This window comes from Trichosurus vulpecula, chromosome 8 (assembly GCF_011100635.1).
Source record: "Trichosurus vulpecula isolate mTriVul1 chromosome 8, mTriVul1.pri, whole genome shotgun sequence".
Taxonomy (NCBI): domain Eukaryota; kingdom Metazoa; phylum Chordata; class Mammalia; order Diprotodontia; family Phalangeridae; genus Trichosurus; species Trichosurus vulpecula.
This window is the reverse complement of record NC_050580.1, coordinates 219,046,386-219,062,354: the sequence shown is the minus strand read 5'-3', so window position 1 is coordinate 219,062,354 and position 15,969 is coordinate 219,046,386. Positions and strand designations below refer to the sequence as shown.

The 15,969-nt window shown below is 37.9% G+C and overlaps 1 protein-coding gene across 1 annotated transcript in view; it reads left to right on the top strand.

Annotated features, from left to right (window-relative positions):
- Window positions 1-15,969, top strand: part of KCNH5 (potassium voltage-gated channel subfamily H member 5) — a 545,730-nt gene that overhangs the window by 161,335 nt on the left and 368,426 nt on the right. The window contains exon 7 of the mRNA XM_036735143.1: window positions 10,637-11,063. Within this exon, the coding sequence (XP_036591038.1) occupies window positions 10,637-11,063 (427 nt within the window). The remainder of the gene's footprint in view (window positions 1-10,636; window positions 11,064-15,969) is intronic.

Below are 15,969 nucleotides of genomic sequence, written 5' to 3'. Positions count from 1 at the left end.
ATGAAACAAAACAGCCCACTTACATTCTATTGGGAATGGGGTGGGGTACAATATGTACAAAGATTAATTATAGCACAAGGAAAATTGTGGAGACTGAGAGCATTGACTACTGGAGTGGATGTAGGAAGAATGAGAGAGAGTTGATCCCTAAAGGAAAGCAAGGATCCTAGAAAACAGAAATGAAGAGGGAACACATTTCAAGCATGGAGAATGACTTGTGTTAGTGTGCAGAGGTGGGAGATAAAGGGTTGATTTCAGGAAACAGCAAATAATACCTCAGTTTCTCTGCTGTATGGAATTTGTGGCTTCCTTTAAGTCTCAAATAACGTTCCACCTTCTACAGGAAGCCTCCCATAACTCCTAATTCTAGTGCCTTCCCTCTGTTAGTTATTTTCTACATATCCTGTATAGAGCTTCTTTGTATGTATTTGTGTGTTGCCTCTCCCATTAGACTGTGAGCTCCTTGAGGGCAGGGGCTGTCTCTTGCCTCTTTTTGTATTCCTAGTACCTAGTACATTGCCTGACACATAGTAGGTGATTAATAAATATTTATTAATTATTAATGCTTTATCATTATTAATAATTTATTATTATTGTTAATGCTTCAAACCAAACTTTTACATTTTGAGAGATTGTCTAGACAGTTTCAATTAATCATTTAATAAAATATTTATTAATTGTTCAAATTAATTCTTTATTGAATTGTGAAAGGGAGTAGCATGAAATTTGGCTAGAAAGGTAAGTGGAGACAGACTATGGAGGTATTTAAGTGCCAGGTTAATAACATCACTGATGGAGGAGCATGTGGCATAGTAGTTAAGTGAATGCCTATGATTTAAGAAGACCTAGATTTGAACCTTGACCCAGGCGTTTGGGAACTGTGTGGTCTTGAGCAAATCATTATATGTTTATGAGCCTCATTTTCTACATCTGTAAAATGGGAGCATAATAATAATATTTGGGTTGTTTTTATGGTCCAATGAGGTAATATATATTAAGCATTTTGTAAACCCTCGAACACTATAGAAATGTAAGTTATAAATATTACATGACTGGCTCAGAAGTTTGCATTTTATCCTCCAGGCAAAGGAAAGCTACTCTCCTATTTAAGTAGAAGAGTGATAAGATCAGACATATATCTTTTAAAATTGGATAAATAAAATATTTTATCTGCTTAAGAGGCTATTTTATTCTTTTATAAACAAATTTAAATTGGTAAAATTGTCACAAAGCAAAAAAAACTGGACATTTTGAAGTATTCCTGAGTCTATAAGATTAGGACACATTATTATTATTATCATTATTTCTAATGCTTCAAACCAATCTTTTACATTTTGAGAGATCAAGTCTAGATAGTTTCAAGTAATCAATCAATTAATAAACATTTATTAAGCATCTATGATGTGCCAGGCACTGTGCTGAGTTCTTGTTTATAGCAAATGTCACAACATTTAATGTGGAATATAATACTATGCTATGACATTTGCTATAAACAAGCAGTTTGCTTGATTCAGTTAATAAAGGATTTCTAGTTAAAAATATTGCCCCTGCTATTTGAGGTAATTTTTTCTTGGTGATGTAATTGACTAAATTAATGAGGCCCCTAAATGACACTGGAAGGCTAAATTTGTGTGTGTGTGTGTGTGTGTGTGTGTGTGTGTGTGTGTGTGTGTAAAACCTGGAATATTTAGAAAGGTTTGTGAGGGAAGCTTTATTGTGTCATCTCTAGAGGTGATAACAAAAGCAAGCTTTTTGCAGGCTTGGAAGTATCTTTAACGACCTTTCAACCATTCTAAAATGACAAAAAGGGAAGCAAATGAAGGGAGTCTTAGGTACAGAGGAGGTGTTATACACTTATCAGCATTATTATTAAAATATCATTGTTATCACCGCTGTATAACGGAGACTCCTTAATTGGGCTACCTTGGAGGTGACGCTACTGCTTACTGTAAAACAACAGTTTTTATAAAAGAATTCCACTAAAATAGCACTCAGATCCCTAGCTAATATCTATCTCTGTTGTTCTTGGGGAAGATAGTATTCTCCTGAACAGTTTCAAAATTCCACTTAGTTCTAGTGCAAGGATGAGAGCCCATGCTATGGGGATAGAACACTGAAGGTCCAGATTTCTCAATGAATCAGTCATTGAATCATATCGTAAACTGGGTGTGAACAATTCCTAGATATCCTTACTGACTCATTCAAAGGCCAAAACTTCTTAAGTAATTTGAAAGTGAAATGCTTTTTTTTATTTTAATTTTTATTTTTTTATTAAATTTAAATTTATTTATTTAACATATTTAACATATTTGGTTTTCAGCATTGATTTTCACAACATTTTGAATTACAAATTTTCTCCCCATTTCTACCCTCCCCCCCACTCCAAGATGGCTTATATTCTGGTTGCCCTGTTCCCCAGTCAACCCTCCCCTCTATCACCCCCCTCCCCTCTCATCCCCTTTTCCCTTCCTTTCTTGTAGGGCAAGATAAATTTCTACACCCCATTGCCTGTGTATCTTATTTTTTAGTTGCATGCAAAAACTTTTTTTTTTTGAACATCTGATTTTAAAACTTCGAGTTCCAAATTCTCTCCCCTCTTCCCTTCCTACCCACCCTCCCTAAGAAGTCGAGCAATTCAACCTAGGCCACACATGTATCATTATGTATAACCCTTCCATAATACTCATGTTGTGAAAGGCTAACTACATTTTGCTCCTTTTCAACCCATCCTGCTTTATTGAATTTTCTCCCTTGACCCTGTCCCCTTTCCAAAGTGTTTGTTTTGATTACCTCCACCCCCATCTGCCCTCCCCTCCATCATCCCCCCCTTTTATTTTTTTTATCTTCCTCCCTCTTCTTTCCTGTGGGGTAAGATACCCAACTGAGTATGTATGGTATTCCCCCTCAGGCCAAATCTGATGAGAGCAAGGTTCACTCAATCCCCCCTCACCTGCCCTCTCCCCTCCTCCCACAGAACTGCTTCCTCTTGCCACCTTTATGCAAGATAATCCACCCCATTCTATCTCTCCCTATCTCCCTCTCTCAGTATGTTGCTCTCTCATCCCTTAATTTCATTTTATTTCTTTTAGATATCTTCCCTTCATCTTCAACTCACCCTGTGTCTGCTCTCTCTCTTTTACATATATATACATACAGACACACATATATATATATACATATCTATATATACACATACATACACATACATACATATACACATAGATATATACATACATACACATTCACTTATATATATACATAAACATATACATATATATATGCATATTCCCTTCAACTACCCTAATACTGAGGTCTCATGAATCATACACATCATCTTTCCATGAAGGAATGTAAACAAAACAGTTCAACTTTAGTAAGTCCCTTGCAATTTCCATTTCTTGATTACCTTTTCATGCTTCTCTTGATTCTTGTGTTTGAAAGTCAAATTTTCTCTTCAGTTCTGGTGTTTTCATTGAGAAAGCTTGGAAGTCTTCTATTTTATTGAAAGTCCATATTTTGCCTTGGAACATGAACAGTTTTGCTGGGTAGGTGATTCTAGGTTTTAATTCTAGCTCCATTGACCTTCGGAATATCGCATTCCAAGCCCTTCGATCTCTTAATGTAGAAGCTGCCAGGTCTTGGGTTATTCTGATTGGGTTTCCACAATATTAAAATTGTTTCTTTCTGGCTGCTTGCAGTCTTTTCTCCTTGATCTGGGAGCTCTGGAATTTGGCAACAATATTCCTAGGAGATTTCTTTTTGGGATCTATTTGAGGAGGCGATCGATGGATTCTTTCAATTTCTATTTTGCCCTGTAGCTCTAGAATATCAGGGCAGTTCTCCTTGATAATTTCTTGAAAGATGGTATCTAGGCTCTTTTTTTGATCATGGCTTTCAGGTAGTCCAATAATTTTTAAATTATCTCTCCTGGATCTATTTTCCAGGTCAGTGGTTTTTCCAAGGAGATATTTCACATTGTCTTCCATTTTTTCATTCCTTTGGTTCTGTTTTATAATATCTTGATTTCTCATAAAGTCACTAGCTTCCACTTGCTCCAATCTAATTTTTAAAGTAGTATTTTCTTCAGTGGTCTTTTGGACTTCCTTTTCCATTTGGCTAATTCTGCCTTTCAAGGCATTCTTCTCCTCATTGGCTTTTTGGAGCTCTTTTGCCATTTGAGTTAGTCTGTTTTTTAAGGTGTTGTTTTCTTCAGTGTATTTTTCAGTATTTTTTTGGGTCTCCTTTAGCAGGTCATTGACTTGTTTTTCATGGTTTTCTCACATCCTTCTCATTTCTCTTCCCAATTTTTCCTCTACTTCTCTAACTTGCTTTTCCAAATCCTTTTTGAGCTCTTCCATGGCCTGGAACCAGTTCATGTTTTTCTTGGAGGCTTTTGTTGTAGACTCTATGACTTTGTTGTCTTCTTTAGGCTGTATGTTTTGGTCTTCTTTGTCACCAAAGAAAGAATCCAAAGTCTGAGACTGAATCTGGGCACGTTTTCGCTGCCTGGCCATATTCCCAACCAACTAACTTGACCCTTGAGTTTTTCAGTGGGGTATGACTGCTTGTAGACTAACGAGTTCTATGTTCCACGTTTGGGGGAGAGGTGCCAGCTCTGTCAGACCCACACTGCTCCTTCCCTAAGAACCCCCAACCCGAACTGGGCTTAGATCTTCGACAGACTGTGCACCCCTGCTCTGATCTGCCACTTAATTCCTCCCACCAGGTGGGCCTGGAGCCAGAAGTAACAACAGCTGTAGCTGCCCCACCTCCGCTGCCCCCCGGGGCTGGAAGCCGAACCGCGAACTCCTTCCACTCCCGCAGCTTTTCCCACTAACCTTCTCCGCAGTCTTTGGTGTTTGTGGGTCGAGGGGTCTGGTAACTGCCGCAGCTCACTGAATCAGGGCGCTAGGGCCCCCTCTGCCCGGCTTCTGGTCTGGATGGTCCACGCCGCTCAGGCTGGGCTCTGCTCCACTCCATTCCCAGCTCCCAGGTCCCAGCTCCCAGCTCCCAGCTCCGTGTGGAATAGACCTCACCCAGAGACCATTCAGGCTGTCCTGGGCTGGAGCCCTGCTTCTCTCTGCTGTTCTGCGGGTTCTGCCATTCTAGAATTGGTTCAGAGCCATTTTTTATAGGTTTTTGGAGGGACTCGGTAATGGAGCTCACTCTAGTCCCTGCTTACTAGCCGCCATCTTCGAAAGTGAAATGCCTTAAGATGGCAATATAGAATTCATTGAAATGACTCAGTCAGGCTTTGTGGGGCTTGGATAGCAGGCCAGACTAGCATCACTAGCAGCAGTAGAGCATCTAGAGACAAGTCCTTGAAAGGGAAATGCTCATGGAAGATGAGGGTGAAGACAGAGCACCTATGGTTTTCCTCCCTATCCTGCTCCCCAGAGGAAAGTCTTGTGACCTTCAAAAGTCAATTAACAAGAATTTATTAAGCAACTACTATGTGCCAGTCATTGTGCTAAGTTCTGATGATACAAAGAAAGTAAAAACAAAACACCACCACCCTCCCAAAAAAACCTCCCCCCAAAACCAACAACCAAAAAATTACTCCCTGCTATCAAGGAGCTCATAGTCTAATGGGGGAGACAACACGTACAATGTGCAAACAAGAAATATAGGGTGTCCCAAAGGTCTTAGTGCCATATTACGCTTTAATACCCTTAAACATTAATAGTTTAATATTGCACTACGACCTTTGGGTACACACATCCTGTGTACAGGATACATTGCAGATAATCTCAGAGGGAAGGCTTTGAGATTAAAGAAGACTGAGAAAAACCTTCTTGCAGAAGATAGAATTTTAACTGAAACTTGAAGGAGGCCAGTAAAGTCAATGAATGTAGAAGAGGAGGAAGAGGATTGCAGGGGTAAAGAGGCCAGTGTCACTGGATCAGAGTACATGTGAGAGAAGGAGAAAAGTGTAAGAAGATTGTGAAGGTGGGAAGGAGCAAGATTATGAAGGGCTTTAAAAGCCAAATAGGAGTTTGTATTTGTTCCTGGAGATGAAGGGCAGCCACCCAGGTTGATCGAATAGGAGGTTTGAGAAAGTGATGCTTGTAGGGAGATCACTTTGACAGCTGAGCTGCATTGGAATGGGGAGAGACTTGAGGCAGCAAGACCAAGAGCACCCATAAGAGACATGAGTCCCATGAGGGATTGCACCATGGTGGTAGCAGTGTCAGAAAAAGAGAAAAGGGGCATGTAAGATACATGTTATCACAAGACTTGGCAAGGGAGGGGTGAGAGAATGTAAGGACTTGAGCATTACAGCTAGGTTGCAACCCTGGGTAACTAGAGGGATGGTAGTACCCTCAACAATAACAGGGAAGTTAGGAGGAGGGAAGAATTTGGGAGGAAAGATGAGTTCAGTTTCAGATGTGTAGAGTTTAAGATATCTATGGGATATCCAATTTGCAATGTCCACTAGGCAATTGAAGATGCAAGTCTGGAGGTCAGCAGAGATGTTAGGACTGGACAAATAGACGAAAATTCAAAAGGTTTGAACTTCTCATCAGAGTCCTGCCAGTGTTCCTAGAACATAGGGTTATAACATCATAGGGTTATAGATTTAGAACTAGAAAGGATCTTAGAGTCCATAAAGTTCACACCTCTCCTTGTCTTCTTATTTTATCTTTTAAAAATTTTATTTATTTTATTTTTAATTTATGAAATGAAACAAATATTTTCATAGCATAGTAGAATTATAAAGATGATTCTACACAAAATTGCAAATCTATTATGTACAGCTTGCTAATCCTTTTAAATATTTAATAAAGTTGTCATGTAAATTTCCTGTTTTCCCTTTTTGTCTTACCTCCCCCTATCTAGAGATGACTACCATTAGACACAAATATATTTATGTGTGTCTGTCTGTGTGTGTGCACATGCACACACACATCATTCTATACATACTTCTATTTATCAGTTCTTTCTCTGGATGCAGATAGCTTCTTCCTTCATATGTCCTTTGCGGTTAATTTTACAAACAAGGAACATGAAGGTTGAGAGCAGTTTATTGACTTGTAAAAAGTCCATATAGCTAGAAAATGTTTGAGGAAAGATTCAAATTCAGGTTTTTCCTGAGCCTGGCACTTTATTAAGTGCCACAGCAGTGGCTGGTGGGAATTAAGTTCAAAATAAACACTGAGGAAAGACAGTTTCAAGACTCTAGAAGAATCCATCAGAAAGCTGTACCTATGGAGAACTTTGTGAGGACTCCACCAAGGGATAAAATGACTCCCAATGATCAGGAATTGTGAGCGTACTGTTGTACTCTAAGCTTGATCCCACTTTCATTAAGAGTCTGTATGTGCTCGTTAGAGAGCGCCAATGAGCACATACAGACTCCTAATGAAAATACATACTTGAGAGGAATGTTTTTGTTCTTGTAGTATTTTATTTAGTAAATGCCCCCAACTCAAAGCTAATGAACTCTAGCTGGCTAATTAGTTTAAACTAGTAGTTAATGGAAAGCAAACTGGTGGAGTTAGTGAGCAAAAATACCAGAAAACCACCCCAAGTCCCTCAGGGTTAGCCTTTGAATCCTTAAAAGTTACCTCCTGTGAACCTAGCCTACCAGTTCCAGTAGGAACTATGAGAGTGAGTCCAGAGACTGCACTACATTAGCAAATTTGCTATTAGTTTATTTGTTTTTTTATAGACATTTTCAGTTATACATTTTCTTTTTAATTTAATGAAAGTAAATTACACGATGGATTGTGTAATATTAATGGAAAATCGTCCTTTGTTCTTGTGGCTTATAGCTGTGAGAAGACTAAATTAGTAATGAGGACAAATTTAAACAAATTTAGTGATACTGAGCCACTCATCTCAACATCAGCTAAATTATTTAGCAATTTTTGGATTTAAGTGAGTCTTCATTATACTTTTAATAGGATAGTACTTCATAGTCAATTCAGTTCAATTTAATACACATTTTAATACACCCCTACTATGTACCGAGCATCGTGCTAGATGCTAGGGATGCGAAAATGAAAACATATCTTCAAGGATCTTACTTTTTAATAAAAACATTCATTTTTCTGCCTGTTCATTGAACAAAATAGGAATTCTCTTGGATCGGTTTTCTGCTTGAGATAAGATTGAATTGGTTGTAAGTAAATTCTAGCTGCCTAGAATTCAAGAAGAACCCAGTTCAAATATAGCCTTAGATATATACTAGCTATATGCTTCTGAGCAAGTTAACCTCTCTGTGCCTCAGTTACTTCATGTGTAAAATGAGGATAATAATTGTACCTCTTTCCCAAGGTTGTAAGAAAGGATAAGATGTTATAGAGATAGTATTTGCAAGATGCTTGGCAAACCTTAAAGCTCTTAGGAATGCTAGCTATTTTTAATTACTGTTATTATTTTGGTTCTAACCATCCAAGTTTAGGGGCTGTAGCATTTTAGCTGTGATAGGAGACAGCAGGGTTAACAGTGATGTTTGCTGCAAGGTGTGATATTCAGCTCAGCTATATCCCTCTTTCCAATATAACTACTTCTTGTCAGTTACATAATTACACAAAATCACATTGGTAAGGCCACATGGTACCATCCATAATTGAATAAGAATCCCCTTGACCATATATTCAACACTAGTCTTAAGACTTTTGCTTGAAAATTTCCGTTCTAGGGAAACCCATTCCTTCCTGAGGCAACCTACTCCCTCATTTGGTTAGCTATAATTGTTATGAAATGTTTCTTAAGATCCAGGCTATAAATCTGAACTTTTTGACTTCTGTGATATTGTTCCACATATGAAACAAAGGGAACAATTCCAATCTTTCTTCCATGTGACAGCCCTTCAAATATGTGATTTCAATATTAATAGTTGCTAAACACTTGAATATCAGGTTCCTGACTCTTTTCTGCCTCCCTCCCCCAGCCACGATTTCTCTTTTCCAGGCTGCTAATCATCCCTGTTTCTTTCAACTGACCCCCACATGGCAGGATCTTTAATCCTTGCTGTACTAGTTGCCCTCCTCTATGTGCTCTCCAGCTTATCAATGGCCTACCTAAAATGGAGTGCCCACAACTGAATATAGTCCTTCACATCTGGTCTGACAAGAGAAGATTACAAAGAAGCTATTACCTTCTTAGCCTGGGACACTGTGCCTCCCTTAATGCAACCCAAGACACATAGATGCTTAGCTGCCATACCAGATCACTGACTAATATGGGGCTTTGTATTGCACTAAAACCACCCAATCTTTTCTAGAAATACAGAAATAAAAAACAAACAAAAAACCCTGCTGTCTACAAATATCTCCTCTATTTTGTGCTTATGGCATTGCAATTTTCAACTCAAGTGTAAGGCATTTATCCTTATAAAAATTCATTTTATTAATTGTATCTCATTAGACTAATCTTTGTCTTATAGTCCTTTTGGATCCTAGCATAGTCATCCCTCCCAGCTTTTTATTATCTGCAAGATGGGCATCTATGATTTTACTTAAGTCATTGACTTTAACTCATTTTTACTTAAGTAAAAACTTTACTTATATTTTACATAAGTCAAAGACATTAAGTCATTAAAAAAGAGGCCAAAAATAGTTTCCCTGGGACAAACTTCATTGTTTTTGCCTTTCTAACAATGCTATTGTTCTCTCTTGGCAGAATATAAGATAAAGAAAATAGGCCATTTAGAGGACAAGCTTCATAGGAAACAGAAAAAAAAAGTGTATTGATTTCACTTTGATGAGTTCTACACTCTTCCTAGAGACTATTCTAATGGCATTTCTTCTGGTCTATTAAGTTTTTCATTTACGTAGACCCCAGTACCAAGAAATGGGACATAATAATGATAATAAGAATTAGAATTTATATAATACTTTAAGTTTTTCAAAACACTTTATACACGTTAATTCATTTGAGTGCTCAACAATTCTGTGAGACAGGTGCTATTATTATCCCTATATTACAGATGAAGAAATAGAATCTGAGAAAGATTATGTGACTTGCCCAGGGTAACACATTCAGTAAGTATCTGAAGCAGGATTTGAACTCAGGTTATCGGACATCAAGGGGTAGCTACATGGTGCAGTGGATAAAGCACCCAGAGTCACAAAGAGCTGAGTTCAGATCTAGCCTCAGACACTTACTAGCTGTGTGACCCTGGGCAAGTCACCTAATCCCTAATTACTTCCGTTTTTCATCCATAAAATAGGACACACTGGAGAAGGAAATGGCAAACTACTCCAGTATCTTTGCCAAGAAAGCCTAGATAGAGTTGGACACAACTGAATGACTGAACAACAATATCTGACTCCGAGTCCTGTCCTCCATACACTGTATTACTTGCTGCCTTAAGTCAGAATCAAATTTTAGTTAAGATCTCCTGCCCTTTTGAAACTCTTTGCTTTTTTGAAAAAATCCTTGCTTTTCCTTTGCTAACATCTGCTCTGCCTACTGATGCACAAAACACTCTTTTATTTTTTAAAATATCCCTATTTTAGAATACCTCCTTTATTTTTCAGGTTCATTACTTCATGGAAAGTTAAAGGTGCATTTTATGTGTCTGTTGTCATAATATAAATGGATCTTGACATTCAAGGTGAGTCAATGCTTCATGTGCATTTTCACCAGGTTTTTAGAAGTCATTCTATCATTTCTTTCCTTTCAGGGGATCAGCAGCCTCTTCAGTTCTTTGAAAGTGGTACGTCTTTTACGCCTGGGCCGTGTTGCTAGGAAGTTGGACCATTACCTGGAATACGGTGCTGCTGTGTTGGTGCTGTTGGTTTGTGTGTTTGGACTAGTCGCTCACTGGCTAGCTTGCATTTGGTACAGCATTGGGGATTATGAAGTCATTGATGAAGTCACGAATCGCATCCAAAATGAGAGTTGGCTTTATCAGTTGGCCATGAGTATTGGGACGCCTTATCAGTACAATACCAGTACAGGGGCATGGGAAGGAGGACCCAGCAAGGACTCCTTGTATGTATCCTCGCTCTACTTTACCATGACAAGCCTTACCACGATAGGATTTGGAAACATAGCTCCAACCACTGATGTGGAGAAGATGTTTTCAGTGGCCATGATGATGGTCGGCTGTAAGTAATTTTATTTTCCTTTGTTGAGACCCTTAATCACAGTTCTTGAAATAGTAAAATAAAGCCACTCAGGCTTTTTAAGGAATTTTAAGACTTTGGTCTGTCGTAGCCATCACTTCGTACTATTGTACTAGAAAAATGTTTTTGTTACTTTTATTCTGTACATAGATAACTTCTACAAACAGAAAAATACAAAAGCAGTCAGGATGATCTGAATTCAAATCCTCCCTCTGCCACATACTGTGTGGTCCTGGGCAAGTCACTCGACTTCTCAGTTTTCCTAGACACCTCTCTCAAACTGTAAGATGTAGAATAGTTGCTTAGCAACATTGGCAGAGGGAGTTTCCTTATGAGTACTATCCTCTACCAGTGAAATTCCAGGTCTGATAAAATACTCAAATATACATTCACATATATACATGTGCATGTATATTCAAAACTATTTTTACAATGCAGTATAGAGGTAGATATGTGCTGAATATCTACTAACTGTATAACTGAATGAAATGCTGTTATCATTTTTAGTGGCTTAGATGAAGAAAGGCATAGATGGCATGCTCATCGAATTTGTAGATGGTTCAAGACTGGAAAAGAAAATAAATTCATTACTTGACAGAATCAAGATTCAGAAATGCAGTAGGGCAAAGCTCATAAGATAAATTTAATAGGGATAGAATGTAGTCCTGTAGCTGGGTCCACAAAATCAACTGTATAAGTATAGGGTTGAGTGTGATGGGTAGGGTATGTCTAGAAAGCAATTCATATATTGATTCTAAGCAGACAGCAAGCTCAGTATGATGTGGTATTTTGATAGTGGCAAATCAAGGAGCTCATGCAATACTAGAATGAAACAATAGAGGCATACCGTGTAGTAATGGTGGACAGATTCAATGTGGGGTATCCTGTCCTGTTTTGGGAACCACAATTTAGAATGGACAAGCTTGAAGCATTTCCAGAAGATGGTGGCTGGCAGAGTAAGATGACTCCCTGATAAAGTCATTTAGGGATTGGAAGAACCAGGGATATTTAGAAAAGATTTGTGAAATAAGGGATATAACAATCTTCAAATATTTGAAAGCTTTTGTAAGTAAGGAGGAATTTGTTATCCTTTTTAAAGTTTAGTTTCTCAGGATCCATGGCCATGAAAATGTCTAGTTTCCAGGTGATAGAAAATAACTCCCAGAATAATCCCAAAGACCCTCTATAGTAATTCCTAGAATCATAGTTGTAGGCAGTCCTACTGAGACTGCACAGTGAGATGTAGGGATGATGTAAGTAATATTTACTATGCACTTGCACTGTAAGATGATATTGCTAAAGTTAACCTGTGAGGCTATTGTTGGCAATACACCTTCTTTGTCTGTTGCCCTATAAAGCAAGTGGACACTGGTCAGTGACTGGGGAAACCACGGGGAATACATAGGTGAACCTGTGGGGGAACCCATTTGGGATTTGGGTAATGCATAGAGGAATTGAGGCTTGAGGGGATTTAGGGGAGTGCACAAGCTGTGCCTTTCTTGATTGACCCCATCGAGAGATAGGGGTAGTTGCCCACCCCCCACTTCTCACCTGCCCCTATGAGTAGGGTGATTAGGGAAAGCTGTAGGGGCTGGTGTTCCCATTATCAGCACACCCTTCTGATAAGACAAGACTAGAATTAAAGTAAGATTATTAACCCCTCTGAAGCTATCTTCCTATCCTTCTTGTCTGATCAGATCAAGGAACCTGTTAGATACTGGAGTCCAAAAACTCCAGTGCCTCCCATGTGTTATCTGTGAAACAGCTTTTCATGTGGGAAGGTGTTCAATTTATTCTTGACTCTAGAGGGTCTATCTAATAGGTGCAAGTTACAGGAAAACAGATTTCAGCTTAAAATAAGGAAGAAATATTAAGCTGCCCCAAATGTTAGTGGATCTCTGAGCTTCCTATGGTTGGAATTGTTTAAAACAATGATGTCAAATGGCCTGTTGGCCAAATGTTGCCCACAACACTTCCAGTTGTGGCCCAAATCAGATATAATCAATATAATTGGGAAATATTTAATTAGTAAAAATATAAATAATATAATTAAAAACTAAATCAATATGAAACCCACAGAGATCCTTAGGTACAGATGAATGGCCCCCGTTTCTATTTGAATTTGACACCACAGATTTAAAGAAATGTATTATAGAAAGGAATGATAGACTCGCAGTCAAAAGAAACCTAGGTTTGAGTCTAATCTCTGATACTTACTAGTTGTATGATTTAACCTCGTTAATTCTTTTTTTCCACCTATAAAATGGACAGTATGATACTCACAATACTTACCTCACAATATCGTTGTATTTTGTGAGCATTAAAATACAATCGATGCATCAGGGGAGTCACCATATACATACATACATATATACATATATACATACATGTATATGTATATGTATATGTATATGTATATGTATATGTATATGTATATGTATATGTATATGTATATGTATATGTATATGTATATGTATATGTATATGTATATGTCTTGGTATAGACCAAAGAGATATAATGTGGTTTTGGGGGCAAGACCTCAGTAGTTGGGTAGTGGTGGGAGGAGGTGATCAGGAAAGGCACTTAAGGTTAAAAGCCTTAAGGATAACTAGGGATTTTGAGAGCTAGAAATGAGGATGGAGTGTATTCTAGGTATGGAAAACAACAGAAACACAGTTAAAAGTTGCAGTATGAGAAGAAGAAAGAAGCCCAGTTTGTCTGGATCACAATGTGTGTGGAGGGGTGCTATGTTCAATAAGGCTGAAAAGGTATTGTAGTTTAGGGCCAGGTCATGAAGGACTTCAAATGCTGAACAGAGGAGTTTTATTTGATTCTGGAAGCAATAGGGAGCCAATGGAATTTATTAAGTAAGGTAAATATGCTCAGATCAGGAAAATCAGTTGGGCAGCTGTGCAGAGGCTGTTTCAGAGAGGTGAAGGTCTTGAGGCCAGGACATCAATTAGGAGGCTGCGGCAATAGTCCAGGTGACAGATGGTGCGGGCCAGAGCTGGGGCGATGACTGTGTGAGTGGAGAGAAGGGGACAGATGTAAGGAGTGTATGTACTTCAGACCTAGTCAGCACTTAATGTAGCTTGTTGACTTATGGAGATGAGCTACTATTGATTTATAATGAGATTGGGTAGCTATTTTGTCAGGGATGTTGTAGATAGCCATCATGATTTGCAAAAAAAAAAAAAAGATGAAACGTATGCTTACCTTTTAGTATATCTCAACTGGAATATGACCAGACTTTTGTAAAACATCATAATAGTTTGTGATCAGTGATAACGATGATGTCCTCATGACAATAAAACAAAAGCTATTTTTCTACTATTTTCCTGATTTTTTTAAAGCTATCTAATACTAGATAAGCAAAGAGTTACCATTAAAAAACCTTAGGGGTACAGAGTTCCCTTTTACATATTTGAAGCCCTGTCATATGAAAGAAGGTTTAGCCTTGTTCTGCTTGGTTTAAAGGACAGAGTAGAAGTAAGAACAGTGAGCAGATATTGTTAACAGGCATATTTTGGATCCATATAGAAGGGGAAAAACACTGTTTTAAAAAAATAGAGTTATCCAAAAGTAGAATGTTTGATTCCTCAGGAGGTAGTGTTTCTTATGATCTGGAGGTCATCGAATCCTAGATTTACACTTGGGATGGACCTGATAGGTCTAATCCCTTCATTTTAAAGATGAAAAAAAATGAGGCACAGAGTAGTTAAGTGATCTATCCATGGACACATAGTAAGTGTCTGAGACAGGATTTGAACCCAGGTCTTTCTGACTTTAGGTCCACATTCACTATGCTATTTAGCTTCCTCTAAGAAGGATAGACTGTCATTTATCAGGGATATTTTTGAGGGGATTCTTGTATAGATGCAGATTGGACTAGATGACCTCTGAGATCCCATCCTATGATTTTGGGAAGTAAAGACTGCTTGATTATTTGATCTTTAACAAAGAAGAACTACTTTTTTAATCAGTGAGTAACTAGCAATGATGGTAAGAAAATACCTAACTTTATTGACTACTGTACCTTTATCACGTGTAGAATATATGCATATATTATATATACATGACATATACATACATGAATATCTATCAATATCTATCTACTTCTTATCCAAATTCATAGGAAGTTAAGGTTGGAATGAACCTTCAAGTTCTCCTAATCCAGTCTTCATTTTGCAGATGAAATTGGTAACCCTAGGGGTGAGTGGCAGTCACTTAGCTAAGAATTGAAAGAGTTGCATTGTACTTGAACCTAGATTTTGTTTCCAAGTTCAATGCTTTTTCAACACAGCATACTTTCCCTGCCCCGCCCTTTCTCTTTTTGCTCAATAGCTCTAATCAAATGATTTTAATATGAAATTCCAAAAATGTAGCCCTGATTTCATAGAAAGGATGAAATTTCTGTGTGGTCTTTTGGCCACAAAACTAGAAGGATATTGAGTAATCAAATGTGCTATATTTGGGATTTACTTGACTGATGGTCTAGCCTATAAATATCCTTTGAGGAAGGGAATATTTTATTTTGAAAATTAATTGCCTGGCTGTTGTGAAAAAGAATTTTCTTTTCCCTTTAGCTAAAGATCCACATAACCTCTTTGTTGATTTATTTGGTAAACATTTTATGAAATATCTTTGGGAAATACTTGATTTTTAAATTGCTTATTCTCTGAGTTGGAACTAAATGTTTTTGTCACCTAGGAAGTCTGAGCTTTGTATCTTCTTTATGTTCTTGTTCATTGGGCATTTTGAGTCTTCACTCTAACAAATGCAACTTGATTTTTTGCCAACTTCTTTCCTATGAGACAGAGAGTAGAATTTCTTGGCATTAATAGAAGTATACTTTAAAAGTAATATTTTCAAATATCTTTCATTGTTC